General features: G+C 43.0%; 1 protein-coding gene across 10 annotated transcripts in view; it reads left to right on the top strand.

Annotated features, from left to right (window-relative positions):
* CFAP251 (cilia and flagella associated protein 251) overlaps positions 1-19,241 on the top strand; it is a 70,283-nt gene that overhangs the window by 22,902 nt on the left and 28,140 nt on the right. For all 10 annotated transcript variants that reach the window (XR_014234523.1, XR_014234524.1, XM_082355854.1 and 7 more), the window contains 8 exons: positions 1,168-1,245; positions 2,536-2,586; positions 5,124-5,338; positions 8,092-8,286; positions 9,011-9,261; positions 9,597-9,748; positions 10,813-10,986; positions 12,014-12,198. Coding sequence is in view for 8 of the 10 variants with exons in the window: in XM_082355854.1 (XP_082211980.1) it covers positions 1,168-1,245; positions 2,536-2,586; positions 5,124-5,338; positions 8,092-8,286; positions 9,011-9,261; positions 9,597-9,748; positions 10,813-10,986; positions 12,014-12,198 (1,301 nt within the window). In the remaining 2 variants the exon portion in view is untranslated. The remainder of the gene's footprint in view (positions 1-1,167; positions 1,246-2,535; positions 2,587-5,123; positions 5,339-8,091; positions 8,287-9,010; positions 9,262-9,596; positions 9,749-10,812; positions 10,987-12,013; positions 12,199-19,241) is intronic.

The following is a 19,241-nucleotide window of genomic DNA, read 5'->3' on the forward strand; positions in this document are numbered from 1 at the left end:
GGTGGGATAGGGAGGGTGGGAGGGAGACGCAAGAGGGAGGGGATATGGGGATATACGTATACGTATAGCTGATTCACTTTGTTATACAGCAGAAACTAACAAACATTGTAAAGCAATTATACTCCAATAAAGATAAAAAAATCAAAGAAAAAAAAAAAGTATTTCTTGGGACTTACCTGGCAGTCCAGTGGTTAAGACTTCACCTTCCAATGCAGGGGGTGCGGGTTTGATCCCTGGTTGGGGAGCTAAGATCCCTCATGCCTCAGCGCCAAAAAACCAGAACGTAAAACAGAAGCAATATTGTAAGAAATTCAATTAAGACTTTAAAAATGGTCCACATCCAAAAAAAATCTTTGAAAAACAAACAAAAAAAGCATTTCTCCAACCCGTCTCTCATCCGTCTCCTGCAGCCCTCCACGTCAGGCTGCAGCTGCCCGCCTCCCATGCGTATATCATTTCAAGACATACGCCTTGTCTCCCCAGGGATTTCTCACTTGTTGTTACTTAGTTTCCGCAGTTCAGGTTTCCTTCACTTTATAGTGTCTGCAGGGTTGATTTCTGGGGAGGGAGCCAGGCAACCCATGCTACACACCGTCTTGGCAGGAATCAGAACCCCCTTCCAATATTTTGCATTCGTTCCAAGTTACCTTGTGGCCCTGTTAAATTTAGAAATGAATACACAGCAGTCTTTGTCCAAAAGGACACAGAATAAAGGTTATTGGTGAATACTAGTTTACTTTTGCTTGCTCCAATTTACAGATGATGAATTATAATAAATAAGACTAAATAAGAAAGGAAACACGTTTGAGACCATTACTTTTAACACTCAGTATTTAAATTATATTCCTATTGCTTACAAAATGCCATGTCTGTTTTTTTTTTCTTGTTTTTTTGTTTTGTTTGTTTGTTTTTGTTATTTTGGCCATGCCACGAGGCACGTGGGATCTTACTTCCCTCACCAGGGACCGAACCCGTGCTCCCTGCAGTGGAAGAGTGGAGTCTTAACCACTGGACCACCAGGGAAATCCCCCATGTCTTTTCTGTTTTATATTCCTACTCAGTTATTTATTTTAATTAAAAATATTATTTAACGTTAACATTCAGCTTAACCAGAGAGAAACAGAAAATGTATTATAATGTAACATATTTTCATACTTTATATTTCAGAGCTACCTTACTTTTAATCCAACAAATAATAAAGAATTGGTGAGCAATAGTAAAACACAAGCAATATATTATATGTGGGTAAGTAGAAGTATTTTCATTTGTTTTAAATGTATAAATAAGTATGTGTTTATTCTTTGAGTACAGATCTTTTGGTAATGTAACAATATAGTATCTACTTAGAAAGCAATAAACATATATTAAAATGTTTTGATTTAATTATAGCATTTATTTTAGTCCCATTGGAAATTAGCATATTAAATCAGAAGCAGATAATTTAAATTTCATTTAATTTTTTAAAGTAATGTGGCAAATATTTATTTGAATATATTTAAGGTCTAAAATATGTTCAAGATCAAGGGTTTTTCAAGATCTTGGACTTTATTTCCTTTTAAAAAGGAATTAGCAAACAGATTGGCCATATATATACTGACACAGGGCAAAATCATGAGATTAAAAAAAACTTCAAAAGTTAAACATAAAATTACCATATGACCCACCAATTTCTAGGTATATACCCCAAAGAATTGAAAACAGGCGTTCAAACAAATGCTTATGCACAAATGTTCCTAGCAGCAGCATTATTCACAATAATCAAAAGGTAGAAACAAATCAAATGCCCATCAACTAATGAATGGATAAACCAAATGTGGTCTATCCATATATGGAATATTATTGAGCCATTAAAAGCAATGAAGTACAGACGCCTGCCACACCGTGGATGAACCTTTAGAACATTATGCTGAATGAAAGAAACCAGACACAAAAAGCCACATACTCTATGATTCCATTGATATGAACTGTCCAGAATAGGTAAATTCATAGAGACAGAAATCAGAATGGTGGTTGTCAGGGGCTGGGGGGGATGGGAGGTGACTACTTAATGGATAGAGGGCTTCCTTTTGGGGTGACGAAAGTGTCCTGGAACTAGAGGGAATGATGGTTGCACAGTATTGTTAATGTACTAAATGGCACTAAATTTTACACTTTAAAATGGTTAATGGTTAATTTTATATTAAGTGAATTTTCCTCAATAAAGAAAATGCTAAACAAAAACACATTGAATTGCTGATTTTCAGTGACATTCATTCCTTCAGGTATTAATTATAGCTTCAAAGCCTTATAAATGTAGAATTCAGATTTGCATTAACTACCACTTAGTCACAATCATTTGTGGCATTTTTTATGTATTTACTTTTCTTTCAGAATGTTTCTAGATGCCCCTAGAGACAGCAGGTTATCCTACCTGTAGAAATTGCAAAGCTCTGACCCTGTTCAGATGCATTTGTTTTGATTTTTGCTGTTATGTAGCTCTTCTTTTGGAAACCAAGTCTTTTTTTAGTAGTGATTTTTTTTTTCTGTGCTTATCAGTATGAAGAGGGAGATATACTTGTTCACAGTGCCCCACTTTTAACAGAAAAAGTGAGTATGCCTGTTGTGCTTTTTTTTACATCTGACTTTGTGGAGAATAAATATGTGTGTGTCAGCTTAGTCATTTTGGGCTACTCTTTGTATGTCTTTATATTGCAAAATGATTTGAAATTTTTACTTAGGTCCTTTACCACACTGAATGGCCAGTTAAAAATAATGGAAGGATTGTTCAGAATAATATGGAATAAAAATAAATGGCAGGGACTTCCCTGGTGGTCCAGTGGCTAAGACTCCGCACTCCCAATTCAGGGGTCCTGGGTTCGATCCCTGGTCAGGGAACTAGATCCTGCATGCCGCAACTGAGTCCGCATGCCGCAATTGAAGATCCTACACGCGGCAACAAAGATCCCTCGGGCGGCAACAAAGATCCCTCGGGCCGCAACTAAGAACCAGCAAGCCAAATAAGTATTTAAAAAAACAATAAATAAATAAATAAATGGCAAAGAAAGTTTAGTACCATGAAAAAATACCCAAGAAAGTGATGATTTTTATAATGTATGTGTGCACATGACAAAAGATGAAAGTTAATTTGGGGTGAAAAAAGTAAAGTAGTTGAACATGAGTGGATCCCTTTAAGCTGCTCAGTTTTCAGAGCAATAAAAATGATACTGGGTGCACTTCCCTGGTGGTCCAGTGGTTAAGACTCGGTGCTCCCAATGCAGGCAGCGCGGGTTCCATCCCTGGTGGGGGAACTAAGATCCTGAAAGACGCAGGGCCAAAAATAAGACAATAGATGGATGGATAGATAGATAGATAGATAGGACCATTTTTTAAAAATGATGTTGGGTATTTAGACGTTTAAGAGCCAGTAGAAAGGTGGTGAGCCAGGCGGTGGCGGGAACGTTTTATCGTTCCTGCTTTCCTTGAGTGATTGCACCTGAGGTGGACCTCGAGTCCTGTCTCCTGCAGCAGTTTCTGCTTTTGATACTCACATAACCTGCTCTCACTGTGCACCTGACAATGATTTTTCTGCTTCCCTTCTTCACTTTTGGTTTGACCAATAAAACTTTATTTTTCAAGAGGGCATGCCAAAAGACGATGGACACAAGGCAAGATTATTCTGTCTGCAAACTTTGCTTTTCATACATCAAAGTATCAAAAAAAAAAATACAGTCAGTTCTCATTATTTGCAGCAGTTATGTTCTGTAAGGTCTCTGTAGACCTGAATTAGCGGATGCTGAATCATTGCTCCTAGGAGAGATACAGGAATAGGCTCCTGCCAGCCTAGGGTCACAGTACTTTCACTGACTGACAGATACCTGACCTTGTTTTATGTATGTTTCTGTTTAAAGACGCCATATTTAATATATAATGTTGGTTCCTTAATGTTGGACTCACTAGATAGAACTTCTGCCTGAATGAGGCTTATCTAACACAGGTGTATTCTCTGTAAGGCACGTCCCAGCCTTCTTGGGCTTAGGAGCAGTAGACAGCATTTCAGTACCATATTCAGGAGCCAATTTAAATACCAAAATCACCAACAAAAAGCACCAAAAAGAATTTCAAACATCACATTAAACAGGCTAGGAAAAGGACACTTGTCTCTCGTTTGAGAGCGGAAACAAGAAGGCACAGAGTTGCCTTGTTTGACCTCAGCTGGGAATGTCACGTTTTTCACCACTCGGCACGTGCACACATCTGCAAATGATTGTGAAAGTGCCACGAGGATTGATTTGGGGGTTACAAATAAATATCAGAAAGTAAGTAAATTCACAAATACCGAATCCACAAAGAATGAGGATCGGCTGCAGTTGATAAAAATGCCTCGTGTTGAAACAGGGCTGTTCTTAGAAAGAACGTGATGTCCTTGCTTGACCAATTGTGCTTCTCCTGACCCTCTTGTGTTCAAGTCAAAGAGGTCCACCTTAGGATCTTCTCTGCCTAAGTAGAGAGTCAGGCAGCAAACTTACTGTATCATATGACGGATCGCCGAGTTTCCTTCATGTATTCACTCAGTAAACATTCACTGAGGGTTCACTCACTGCTCTGGGTTCTTTCTATGCTTCATCTCTAAGACACTCTCTAAGAAAGATGGCCTAGTGCCTTATCCTACGTAGCACACATTTAATAAGAAGTCTTGGGGCATTTCTATGTACAGCACTTAAATTTCCACTGATGGGAAAATAATTTATGATCAAAAATAAACTGAGAGAATTGTTTTATAATATTTTACAGCTGGAGCATGCTTTGTCCACCAGAGACATTAGTTTCTGTATCAGTCTCTGAAACCTCAGTAAGAGAAGTTGAACAGATATAAACGATGATTAATCACTCCTTCATTTGCTTTAAGCAAACAGTTTAATCAAGCCAGTACATAACCCTTCACTTGCTCTTAGCAAACCTTCAGAGGTTCAAAACTGCCTGGATCATGGCAATCCATGGGGGAGGGTTTTTTTAAATGATTTTTTTTTTTACTTTATTTTTTTCCTACTATATTTAGGTAAAACATTATAAAACGTCGTGTCGATAAATGTTTTGTTTTATATTTACTCCCAAAGGTAACTCATAACCTGTCTCTTGAAATGCAGACATTCAACAAGCTCGTGGGAAAATTTAGCCAGTCAGTCTTTCATCTGAATTTAACCCAAATACTGTCGGCGACACTGGAAGGGAAGCTGGTTGTCTGGGACATTTACCGCCCACCGCCATCTGCCTCCACCTCTTCGGGCTTTCCCCACATCACACCTTGTAAACTGGTTCATTTGCAGAAGGAGGGTATCACTGTGCTTACTACAGTTGACAGGTACTTAATTAATTAAAAAGTAGCTATAGATGATTATAAAATTATTTTAAAACCCTTTTGGAGGTATACACATATGTTGTACATGCATAGATTGTTTCTTGGGAGAGCCAATTAACTGGGAACATTGGCTGCCTCTGAGGAAAAGAACTGAGAACTAGAATCAAGGATGGGGGTGGATTTACTTCTTTTTATAGTCTCATTTGTACTGATTGGTTTGCTTTTTTTAAAAAAAAATCATGGGCATGTATTCCTTCTCTTTTAAAGTAATTTAATATTTTATTTATTTATTTTATTTGTGGCTGCATTGGGTCTTTGCTGCTGCACGCAGGCTTTCTTTAGTTGCGGCGAGCGGGGGCTACTCTTCATTGAGGTGCACGGGCTTCTCATTGCGGTGGCTTCTCTTGTTGCAGAGCATGGGCTCTAGAGCACGTGGCCTTCAGTAGTTGTGGCACGCGGGCTTCAGTAGTTGTGGCTCGCAGGCTGTAGAGCACAGGCTCAGTAGTTGTGGTGCACGGGCTTAGTTGCTCTGCGGCATGTGGGATCTTCCCGGACCAGGGCTCGAACCCGTGTCCCCTGCACTGGCAGTTGGCTTCTTAACTGCTGCACCACCAGGGAAGCCCCAGGCATGTATTACTTTTAACAGTCCTTTTGTGTTGGTGAAACGAAAAGTAACTAATCTTTTTTCTTCTGCCCTAATTAGACTTATTTTGCCCATACTTTAAATTTAAGAAGAGGACATAAATAGCTATATATTTCTTTCTGATTACAGAATAACATTTACCCATCGTGAAAAGATGAACTATAACATAACTTTATAAAGTTCCCTAACTCTTTGATTTTGAGAGACTGCGGGAGCACATAGATGATCTAAGCCTTATGCCTTAGCCTCAGACATAAAGGGGTTCACATTGCCAGATGCATCCCTTCCTTGCCAAGTGACCTTGGACAAGGGGCTTTTAAATGTGCTGAGCCTCCATTCTTCCATCTGTAAAGTAGGCATAACAATACTGTCTCGCCAGAGTGATTTTGTGAGGACGGCTTGCGGAATCTTAGTTCCCTGACCAGGGATTGAACCCTGGCCCCGGCAGTGAAAGCTCTGAGTCCTAACCACTGGACCACGGGGGAATTCCCAAGCCTTGTAAAACTCTTAGCATGCCATCTGGTACAGGGGAGCTCTAGGTACAACCATTATCCATTATCAGTGCTGGAGACGATTGCCTCGTGACAAGAACCCTGCCCGCATGGCTGGAGTCATTGTGCCATCTGCTTCCCAGAAGCCCTTTGCTTTCTTGACCCTTTCTTTTAATACAGAGGAACAGTGAGGTCCTGGCGTGGCTTTACAAAGACAAATGCAAATCGTCATCTTCACTCACTTGATGCGAAAAGACAGTAGTAGAATTGCAGCTGGTGATGCAATCAACTTTTAATTGTTGGGGGTTAGGACCCAGGGAAGACCAGGCCTGCGTTTCCTTTTCTCCATGTTAAATAAAACCCAGCCAGGACCCCAGAGACCTTGCAGGAAAAGGTCTCCGAAAACACTTGGCTTGTTTTGCCGTTTCTGTCCAGCAGAGGGCTGTGAATGACATTCTAGCCAATTACTCGGCCCACCTGCCTTGCTTATTAATCAGAAACCTCATTTAATCACTTTGCGTATATAAGAGAAAATTCATCCCACACCTCCCCCTGCCCCCTGTGATTAGAATTATGTCAGAGGCTTTAGAAAAAACAAGCCCATTTGGGATGGCTCTGAGGACTGGAAATAAAAGCCGTTTTGTCACGCAGCACTGCCTTTGGCTGTGGTGACTGGACAGGGTTTTACCATCGATCGCTCTCACAGCAGTGTCTTCCTGTATCCCGTTGCCAGCCTGCGTGATTTCAGAGGGATGGTTGATGGACTCTGTTGTCATCTGTAGTCTTACGGCAGAGGGTGTAAATCACTGCCCACTGCCATGGCGTGGGGCTGATCTTGGGCGGCAGGGAAGAGGAGAGCAGAGAGCATGGACTTTGCATAAGATACACCTGGATCCCAGCATAGTCTAGCCACGTGGCCCTGATAGGGTTGCCAGGTTTATGTACGTCCCAAATGTTGCATGGGGCAACTGCATTTGGGACCATGCAATATATGGGACGTACTTATTCTAAAAATTTACTCATTGTTCACCTGAAATTCAAATTTAACTGGGTATCCTGCATTTTTATTTGCTAAATCTGGCAATCCGAGGCCTTGAGCCTTAGTTTCCTAGATGTGAACTGGGATGACAGTAAAATCAGCCACATAGGGCAATATTTTAAAAAAAAATAAATTTATTTATTTATTTGTTTTTATTTTTGGCTGTGTTGGGTCTTCGCTGCTGCGTGCGGGCTTTCTCTAGCTGCGGCGAGTGGGGGCTACTCTTCATTGTGGTGCACAGACCTCTCACTGCAGTGGCTTCTCTTGTTGTGGAGCACAGGCTCCAGGCACGCGGGCTTCAGTAGTTGTGGCTTGCGGCCTCTCTAGAGCGCAGGCTCAGTAGTTGTGGCACATGGGCCTAGTTTCTCAGCAGCATGTGGGATCTTCCCAGACCAGGGCTTGAACCCGTGTCCCCTGCATTGGCAGGCGGATTCTTAACCACTGCACCACCAGGGAAGCCCAGGGCAGTACTAAGTGAAAGTTTTTACAATGCCCGGAGTCCAGGGGCTGACATATAATTAGGTGTTCAATAGATGGTACTCATTACCATTATTTAACAAGCCGATGTTATTCTCCATTTCAGCTATATTGTCACAGGTGACATTCAGGGTAACATCAAGTTCTACGATCACAGCCTGTCCATTGTGAACTGGTACAGCCACTTCAAACTGAGCTCCATAAGAAGCCTGTCCTTCTCAAAGACCCCGGCAACTCCTCCGACCGAAAATACAAACTATCCTCCAGACTGCACTTTAAAAGGTGACCTTTTTATTGTAAGGTGAGTTGTTAATGAATCTCATCATTTGCATGGTCAAAAAGTGATGTCTTCTTTTAGTTTGTGTACAGTGGGATCTTCTTCCTGTTCCTGGGATGTGAACTCGAGGGAGCTGGCCTCCCTAGTCAGTCCTTTACCTGGCATGCAGATGGATCTCCTTGGCTGATTAGTATCACTATTTAATCGATTTTTTAAGCGAAACATCATTCTCCTGTTAAGAACGTCTAGTGATGGGAAGCCGCAAAGGGCTCTAATCTCTGTTGCCTCTGGAGTCCTTCGCTGTAGGTTGGTCTCCTTTCTCGAAGCTGAGTTTGTCCTAGCACTACAGTTAAAGGGATTTGATAGTTAATAGCCATAACATTTCAAGACAGAATTATCTGTGAGTCTGCTTAATTACCCTTGTGGTATTTGCAGGCACATCTGTATGTGTGCACCAAACTCCATATTTGCATACACAAATGAATATTTGCATGTGCAGATTAGCTAATTGTACAACTGACTGTCCATCTGCATACTTAATGACTCAATTTACATGTAGAAATGTGGGCTTTTTCACTTGCAAATGGAGGCTGTTGGGTATTGGTGGTATATTTTTGGAGATGTTGGGTTAATAATGTCACTAAATTACAGACGACAGAGGCGTTTCATGTGCAATTAGAAGCAGAATAGCTGGCGTGCCCCATTCCCTGCAAACACTGATGCTGTTGGGTCTCTCCTTGGCAAACAGGAATTTTATCATTGGAACGTCGGATGCGTCAGTGTACCACTTAACAGCAGATGGGACCAAACTTGAGAAGTTATTTGTAGAGCCCAAGGATGCCATTTGTGCCATCTCCTGCCACCCGTACCAACCCCTCATTGCCATCGGGAGTTTCTGTGGGATGATCAAAGTGTGGGATTATGAACAGAAAAAATACCTCTTCAGCAGGATCTTTGAGAAGGGGCTTGGAGTCCAGAGTCTGACCTACAACCCCGAAGGTATTTTCATTTTGTCAGCCTGTCTTAGGTTCTAAACTGAAAACAGACCCAAATGGCTAATCCCTTGGCTGTCACAGCTCCAGGAAGGTTACCTTGACCCTCTCCCCGCACCAGGCCAGATGGGACGCCTTCTCCCCCTGGACCCTGCAGAGCTCCGTACCGCCTGGTCTCATCCCACGATGCCATGCTTTCCAGTTCACTTCTCCTTCTCAGGACCTTGTCTGTCGTGTTCGTTGCTGTCTCCTCAGCACCTAGAACAAGGCCTGGCGTGGAGTCGATGTTTCTTGAGTGAATGAAGTCCTTTTCGATCATTGTTCTCTGGCTTGTGATTTCAGGAGCTCTCCTCGGAGCTGGCTTCACAGAAGGGACTGTTTACATTCTTGATGCAATGTCCTTAGAAAGTGAAATCCCAGAGCCTTTCAAATATTCCAGAACCAGTGTGACTCACGTCAGCTTCTCCCATGACTCCCAGTATATGGCGACCGCTGTGAGTATTTTCACTCAGTGCCGTCCAGGGGCTCAGCAACCTTATTTAAAGCCACAAAGGGGAGGGGCTGGGAGGTGGGGGGGCTGGGGAGTAGCTGCTAGAGGGTACAGGTTTCTTTTGGGGGTGATGAAAGTGTTCTAAAACTGTGATGATGGATGCACAACTCTGTGAATATACTAAAGCCCATTGAACTGTACACTTCCAGTGGGTGAATTGTGTGGGAGGTGAATTATATCTCAATAAAGCCATTACAAAAGGAGAAAGGGGTGGGGGAAGTGGGGGTACTTCTGCCTGAAAACAAGACCAGGGCCTCAGAACTTCCAGACTTGGACTCTGCTACTCTGACAGCTCGTTTTGGTTTGTTAGTTTTTCGGAACCCTTTCTCTGCATCCAGGGTTTTATCTTTCCCTTTGATTTTTGACGAGATGACATTCTCATTTAAGCAGAGTCTTCCACCGAGCATTTCGGATTCTGGTCCTTCCCTCTGTGAATAGGGCTCTTCATCTCAGTAAAGATTTTTCTGGGACCCCCCACCTCTCCCTTCCTTCCAGTTCTCTTGGGGGGTGGGGTGGGCTGCGGGGAAGCAGCCGGCCTCACTTGAACTTCTGTCTCGCACACGCTTCCCAGCAACGCACTGACTCAGGCGCCCCAGGTCCCTTCAGGCTGCTCCCGCCCACTCTCCGACCCCTGTCACTCTCAGCCATCATGTATATATTTTTTAATCGTACCTTTTAAAATTTTGTGTAGCCGGATAAAGAGAAGGGAGGACAAAGGCAGAAAGAGTCGGGGTTTCAGTTTCCAACAGAGAATGAGGTGGGGACCAGCAAGGAGAGTAAGACCATAGTGTCAGACAAATACCGTCTCTCCCTGCCCCCACCTACCTACTTTGAACCTTGATTTTCTCATCTGCAAAACGGGCATGATTTTACTACTTGCTCCAATAGACTAAGGTTTTCTTTTTGCATAAAATTTCTAAAAGCAAAGTTAGTATGAAAAACATAGTGATGATTCTTAAGTTACAAAATCTAAAAAGGAGCAACTTCTGCTCTTTTGCTCATACTCAGGATGTAAGTTTCACCGTGGCCGTTTACGTGGTGAGAGTCAAAAATGGACGAAGGGTCTGGGAGTATTTGGCAAGACTTCGTTCTCATCGCAAGAGCATTCGAAGTGTCCTGTTCGGGGTTCATCTGGACAGCAATGAGCCGAGACTGCTGAGCCTCGGGAGAGACAGACTCTTGGTGAGCTGTTTCATTTTCCTTTGCCTGGTCACCAGGGACATGTCTCGTTCTCGTTACCTCCCTGGCGTCTGGCACAGAACCAGACCCACAGTATGCGTGCGTGTGTTTGTTTGAGAAAATGAATGTATGACAAAGCAGCGAAAACCTTTCCGAGTTGGCGCTTGGCCTTCATACGGCTCTGACACCACACAGGGACTTGTGTCCTGAGTGAGGAGGCTCCTGGAAGTGGCATGTTGACGGCGGGGGGTGGGGGGGGCGTGCTCCCCACAGCACGGACAGCTCAGCCACCCTCGCCTCTCAGTGTGCATCTGGAAGCCAACACTTACACTTTCTGTGTGTCTAGGGGACAGGGCCAGGCTTTTACCTCAATGTGACAACTCAGAGAATATCAGAGGGAAAGGTAGAGACAGTGGCAAATGCAATATTACATGATCGAGCCAAAAGGATTCAAAATCAATCGATCTATCTGTGCATCCATCTTAACTTCCTTCCCTCCCCCCCTTACTTCCTTTATTCTATCCATCCTTCCTTCTGTCCACCCGTGCTGGTCTGGCCACCAAAGCCTACATATGTGTGAAATTCAGCAGGCTGCTAATTTATGACTGTCAAGTGCTGAGATTTAGGTATGAATTAGCTCCTACCCTCAAAAAGTTCCCAAGATAATGGTAAGTGAAGCAGTACAACATAACTGTAAGAGTTCAGGTTTTGGAGTTAGTTGGACCTAGATTTGAATTCTCACCCTCCCACTTCTTAGCTGTGTGACCTTGGGAAAACCACTGAACCTCTCTGAACATCTGTTTTCTCATCTGCAAAATGGGCACAACAGTACTGCTTTGCTGGGGAGTCGTGAGTACTAAATGGCATCATCTTGCTCATAATGGATACTCCGTATTGGTAGCTTATTAGGTGTAGAAGTTTAGGCAAGTTTCCTCCTAAAAGACCTGATGCTGTCTCTCCCCAGAAAAGGACTGTTGACTGACTTCATTCACCTCAGTCCTCATGTGTGTTCATCTGGGCTTCTCTGTAGATCGAGTATAATCTACTCAAGAGCTACAAAGACCACCTGGAAGTCCTGGACATTCACCGAACCGACCAGGGCAACTACCCCACCTGTATGGTCTGGTACCCGCCACTTACCAAGGAGCAGTTCCTGCTCATTTGCAACAGTGGCTACAAAGTGAAGCTTTTTAATTCAACCACAAAAATGTGCAGGTAAGCATGGGAGCTTCCCGCTAATGGCACGTAGATCCGTTTCTCAGCGCCCGGCTTATTTCAAGTCCCACCTTAAGGACCTGCAAGCAGCTTGGCTACCATCACAACCCTCCTCACTTTGCAGAGGAGGAAACTGAGGCACAGATAAGGGAGGTCGTTCTCACCAAAGGTCACATGGTTAGGAAGTGCCAGAGTCAGGATTCAAACCCAGAGCCCTCATTTCTGAGCCCAGCACTGCACGGGGATAAGGTACCCAGAGCTCAGTGCCTGAGGCTCAACGAAGGAACTGGACCCTGGGGCCCCGGAGAAGTTGCTGATGTGCAATGAAATCTTCTGTTCTTCCCTCGTGGATAAAAACAGATAGTTTCAGAATGGACTTGAAGACACGGGGAGGGGGAAGGGTAAGCTGGGATGAAGTGAGAAAGTGGCATGGACATATATACACTACCAAATGTAAAATAGATAGCTAGTGGGAAGCAGCCACATAGCACAGGGAGATCAGCTTGGTGTTTTGCGACCACCTAGAGGGGTGGGGTAGGGAGGGTGGGAGGGAGACGCAAGAGGGAGGAGATATGGGGTATATGTACATGTATAGCTGATTCACTTTGTTATAAAGCAGAAACTAACACACCATTGTAAAGCAATTATACTCCAATAAAGATGTTAAAGAAAAAACAACAGATAGTTTCACCTGAATACTACCAGTTGTTTAATTTTTCTTATTCTTCGTTCTTAAAGGAGTTTTAAGTTCAACTGATAGTATTCTTTGTTCTCTCAGTAACTATTTACTGGGCCCCTACCTGAGCCAGGTGCTGTTCTAGGTGCTGAAGATGGAGATGAAAACAAAACAATGTTTCTGTCACCATGAAATTTGCATTTTATTGGGGAAGTGGAGTTCATGTTAGAAGCTGGGCTGGAGACCCATGTCTGAGGTCAGCACACCTGGTGGTTTAAAGCCGTGAGATGAGAGAAGATTCCAGAGGGGAAGGGTAGATGGAGAAGCGGTCAAAGGACCAAGCCCAGGGCATCGAAAGCTTAGCATCTTAGAGCAGTGGTTCCTCCATCCCGAAGTAGGTCTGCGTCTGTGGCTGGCCTCTTGTGCTGCTAGGCCTGTGGGTCCAGGCTTTGCCTCTCGTGATCAGCACTGATTATGGTGCACGATCCCTGTGTCGGGGCCCTGCATTTGTCATCCTGTTTCATCTGCAATAACCCTGCAAAGGATTGTGCCACTGGGGATCAGAGAGGTGATAAAACTTGCCCCAGGTCAAGCAGCTGGTCAGGGCAGGACTTGACCCTTGAACCAAGCTGTGACTTTGTCCTCTCCTTGGCATCACTGGGCCCTGTTGCAGCCCTGGCTTTGGAATCCTAGCTAGTCAGCCCTGGCAGGCAGCCTCTTTCTGCCTGTGGTTTGGCTGCCTCGTGGGTATGGCCGGGAAGAGCAGAGTCAGGAGAAACTGGAGGTGAGAATGCTTTAGTGACCCCACCCAGGAGGAGGAAGTCGGAAAACACCAACAGCAGCTGGCCCCATGCTTGAGGAAGACCTTTTTTTGGAAATGTATCTCAGATAAGATAGGTCCTCAAAAGGCCAGGATCACCCAGGATCTTTTTTTTTTTTTTTTTTTTCCCCCAGTAACCCTTTTTAGAAGGGTCCAAGGAAAAATGACTGAAAAATGCCGTTTCATGTGGCAGGGACAGGAGAGAAATCCAGCACAATTTTTTTTTAACTATTAAAACACTGGGAAGGAGACATTTGAAAGAAATATGTAAAAAGGAGTTTTAGGAAGATTTCAGAATCTTTGTACATCATCTTTAACGGACACAAACTTTTTGGACAAAGAATATCCCATAGATGTGCCCGGTCCTGAGAACCTCTGAGCTGGCTGAGCAGGTGGCTGGGGGATGCGGGATGGAGCGGCCCAGGCTTGGAGTTGCCGCTAACACTTAGTAACAGACACAGAGCCAAGCGGTCAGGAGCTTCTGCCATTGAAGATCAGTGGGAAATTAGCATAAAGCAAATTTCTTTTTTTTTTTTTTAAATGTTTCCATCCATTGCATTTTTTGTCGCTATTATTTTTTTCTTCCAGTTTTATTGAGATATAATTGACATACAGCACTATATAAGTTGAAGGTATACAGCGTAATGATTTGACTTACATACGTCGTGAAGTGATACCACAGTACGTTTAGTGAACATCCCTCAGCTCCTATAGGTACAAAATTAAAGAAATAGAAAAACTTTTTTTTGTATAACTTTTTATAACAGTTCTTTTTTTAAAAATTTATTATTTACTTATCTTATTTTTTGGCTGTGTCGGGTCTCAGTTGCAGCACGCGGGCTCCTCTCTAGTTCTGGTGCGTGGACTTAGTTGCCCCGTGCGGCATGTGGGATGTTAGTTCCCTGACTAGGGCTCGAACCCGCATCCCTTGCCTTGCAAGACGGGTTCTCAACCACTGGACCACCGGGGAGGTCCCTAGAAAAACATTTTTTTCTGTGAGATGAGAATTCTTAGGATTTACTCTCTTAACAGTTTTCATGTGTGACACACAGCAGGGCTCACTCTGTTTACCATGTGGTACATCACATCCTGAGGACTTATTTATCCTGTAACTGGAAGTTTGTGCCTTTTGCCTGCCTTCATCCGGTTCCCCCTTCCCCCAACCCCTCCCTTCTGGTAACCACAAATCTGATCTCTTTTTCTATGAGTTTCTTTGTTTCTGAAGTATAATTGACCTATGTCACTATATTAGTTCTTGTTACACAACATAGTGATTCTATACATTTATACATACTTCCATTCATTTCAACATGATCACTACAATATGTCACTGTACAAAGATATTACATAGTTATTGACTATATTCTCCATGCTGTACATTTCATACCTGTGACTCATTTATTTTGTAACTGAAAGTTTGTACCCCTTAATCTCCCTCACCTATTTCTTTCCTTCCCCCATCCCTCCTCCCCTCAGGCAACCACCAGTTTGTTCTCTGTATCTGTAATTCTGTTTCTATTTTGTTACATTTGTTCATTTGTTTTGTTTTTTAGTTTCTACATGTAAGTGAAATCATACAGTATTTGTCTTTCTCTGTCTGATTCATTTCACTTAGCATAATACCCTCTAGGTCCATCCATGTTGTCACAAATGACAAGATTTTTATTCCATTGTGTATCTTCTTTATCCATTCATCTTTTGATGGACGTGTAGGTTGCTTCTATATCTTAGCTATTGTAAGTAAAGCTGCAATGAACATAGGGATGTGTATATCTTTTCTAATTAGTGCTTTCATTTAGAGCCATGAAGTTAGGAGTTTCTGCCATTGAAGATCAATTGGAAATTAGTATAAACCATCTTTTTAAAAAATATTTTATTGAGGTGAAATTCACATAACATAAAACCAACTGTTTTAAAGTGAACAAATCACTGGTATTTAGTCCATTCACAGTGTTGTGCAACTACCACCTCTATCTAGTTAAAACATTCTCATCGCTCCAAAGTAAAAACACCTTGCATAAAGCATCTTTTAAGTTGTAGGAATAATAAAGCCCTGTAACCACAACTTAATTGGGAAGGAATTGCCTTTTGATGATAAATCCAAAATAATTAAAAAATGCATTTAAAAGCATTTGGAAGAACGTGAAGAGGCAGTTCACAGACAAAGGCCAATAAAACCTATGAGCAGATGCTCACCAGTACATCAAAGATGCAAATGAAAACAAGACTTCATTTTTCACAAATCAGATTAGCAAAGATAAAAATGATGGACAGCGCCCGGCGTTGGCAAGGGTGTAAGGGAACCAACCGGCTGCTGGCGGGCGGGGGTGGGAGGTGTGGGGACAGCAGTGTGTTACCCTCTATTAAATTATAGCCTGTCTTCTGACTTCTAGGAATGTAGCCCACAGAAGTACTCACACAGGATGCCAAGACATAAGTAAAAGGATGTCTTGTTTGAAAATATTTTTAAAAATGGAAACAATCCAAATGTCCATTAATAGGGAATTAGTTAAATGATGGCTTGTCAGTACACTGAAACATGATGCTGCTTTTAGAAGCGGAAAAAAAAGAAAAAAGAGAAGATAGCTCTCTGCATAGTAACACGGAAATATCTCCAAGGCATAATATGAGATAAAGCAAATTGCCAAATATGCATGAATATATTTTCATCTAAAATTATATTTATGTAACTTATATATTTTCATCTAAAATTATAATTATATGGGCTAGAATATATATAAAAGAAGTTCTTGAGTCGTATACACCAAGCTATTACCCATGATTATCTTGGGATAAAGGGTGCAGCCATGTAGAGTTACAGGTAGATTTTCTACTTGATGTCTCAATATTTGAAAATTTTCACAATGAATATGTAAAATGTTTTCAATCAGAAGAAAAAGATATTAATTTTATGAAATTGTTAGAAATTTTGGCAGTACTAGGTAGCATTTATATAGCTCCTACTATGTGCCAGGAACTGTTCTGAGTGCTTTATATATATTAACTTATTTAGTGCTCACTACAGTCTTATGGGGTAAATACTGTCATTATCCCTATTTTACCAGTGAGGAACCTGAGGCCCAGAGGGGTTGACTAACTTGACTTTTTTTTCTTTTGCTTATTTATAATTTAAATTAAGGTATAATTCATATACCATAACATTTACCATTTTCAGTGGCTTTTTACTGTATTCACAAAGTTGTATAACCATCATCACTATTTAATTCAAGAACATTTTCATTACCCCCCAGAAGATATCCCAAACCCATTAGCAGTCACTCCCCATTCACGTCCTTTCCCCCCTGATCCCCCACTGCTCCACCCCTGGCAACACCAGTCTACTTTCTGTCTGTATGGATTTGTCTATTCTGGACATTTCATGTAAATGGAATCATATAATATGTGACTTCTGGTGTCTTGATTCTTAGCATCATGTTTTCAAGGTTCATCCATGGTGTAGCCTGTGTCAGTTCTTCATTCCTTTTAATGGCTGAATAGTATTCCATTGTATCCACAGACCACATTTTGTCTACTCATCCATCCGTTGTCAGTTGGGTTGTCTCCACTTTTTGGCTATTATGAACATTTGTGTATCAGTTTCTGTGTAGACATCTGTTTCATTTCTCTTGGATGTAGACCTAGAGGTAGAATTGCTGGATCATATGGTAACTATATTTAACCGTTTGAGGAACCGCCAGACTGTTTTCCAAAGTAGCTGCACCACTTTACATTCCTGCCAGCAATATATGAAGGTTCCAGTTTCTCCACAACTTGCTCCTAATTTTTAAGGGTCAGAGCTGGGATTCAAACCAGAGTCTGTTCTCTTAACCATCCTCTTCCCTGCCTCTTCCCACTCAATGATATTTGAGGAAAGTCCTTAAACATTTCTACTCAAATGACTAGATAAGGGTGACTTACAATTAGCTGATGCATTGTCTACCAGCTGGTCATTTTAGTGTCTTTAACATTTCACCTAATTCTCTGTGCACGTAAACCTGATCCTGGATCATCCAGCCTGATACTCTCCTGCATCCTGCAGCCCAGTGGTCACGGTCAAGTCTGCCTTCAGAGCTCGCCCCTGCTCACCTCTTCGGTTTTACCTCCCTCCACCACCAGCCTTCTTTCTGCTTTACTGTTTCTGCAGTTTTCAAGCAATAGTCCACGTCCCATACCGTTGACCTCCTGTGCCCACTGCCTGTTTTTCCGTTACCTCCATATTTTCTCTGCCTTTCCAGTTCACCTTCCCAAACTCAGCTCAGATGTCTCCTGATAGATGTACCATCACTCCTTCCTCAGCGCAGGCTCCGTGCCGGGAATTTGCCTGTCACCTCACTTATCCCCCCATGGTGCTTCCATGTCTGTTGTTCCCGCAAGGCTGAGAGGTTAGCAACCATATCTCACTCATTTCTGAGTCCCGACCCCCCGTCACGGTGCCTGGCACAGAGAGGTGCTCAAGAAAGACATACAAGGAGCGTCTCCTGTTCCCACCAGACACAGGCTGGGTACAGGGGACACAGGGAGAAAACACATCCAAACGATGAGAGGCTTAAAATATAATAAGATGAAATAGCTACCGTCCTTACCCTGGGGCAGACCCAAGTTTTGTGGGGTGTGAAGTGTATTTGGCTTTGTGGGTCCTCTTTTTTAAAAAAAGATATATAATTAAGAATAAAAAGTGGGAACTTCCCTGGTGGCGCAGTGGTTAAGAATCCACCTGCCAATACAGGAGACACGGGTTTGATCCCTGGTCCGGGAAGATCCCACATGCTGCGGAGCAATTAAGCCCGTGCGCCACAACTATTTAGCCTGCACAGTAGAGTCCGCGAGCCACAACTACTGAGCCCGCATGCCACAGCTACTGAAGCCCATGCGCCTAGAGCCCGAGCTTCTCAACAAGAGAAGCCACCGCAGTGAGAAGCCCGCGCACCGCAACAAAGAGTAGCCCCTGTTCGCGGCAACTAGAGAAAGACCGCGCGCGGCAGCAAAGACCCAACACAGCCCTAAATAAATAAATAAATAAATAAATAAAATAAGCGACAAGGATATACTGTGAAAAATATATATTAAAAAAAAAGAATAAAAAGTGGCCAGTGCCCCTCCCAGGCCTCAGGAGGTGTGTGTGCAAGGAAGGGGTCCTTATGCGCAGGTCTGGCCAGCTTCAGGGAAAATCCACCTCTGGGCTTGAGATCCTGTCCTGGAGCCTCCCCTCAGATCAGATTCCTAATTAGCGTAAGAGTGTCTGAATTCAGAAGTCGGACTGCTGTGAGGGTGCGATTCATTACAGTTTGATGCGCAGATGGATTTTTGGAATCCGCGCGTTGCCTTTAGACCTGCTGTCAGCTGTCTGGACACCAGGCTGAGGTCTTGGCCCCGCCGTGGGGATGGGGGTGTTTCCTCGCATCCTGCTGACGTTCCTCCCGTGCTTGCAGCATTTTTCCCATCCCTTGTTCGCGTGCATGTTCTCGAGGCATAATGTTCCCTTCACTCAGCTGTCAAGGAGGAAAGTCAGAGCCGTGGCTGTGAAAAGCATCCTTCACAAGCAGAGTT

This window comes from Balaenoptera borealis, assembly GCF_965194805.1.
Source record: "Balaenoptera borealis genome assembly, chromosome: 14".
Classification (NCBI taxonomy): Eukaryota; Metazoa; Chordata; class Mammalia; order Artiodactyla; family Balaenopteridae; genus Balaenoptera; species Balaenoptera borealis.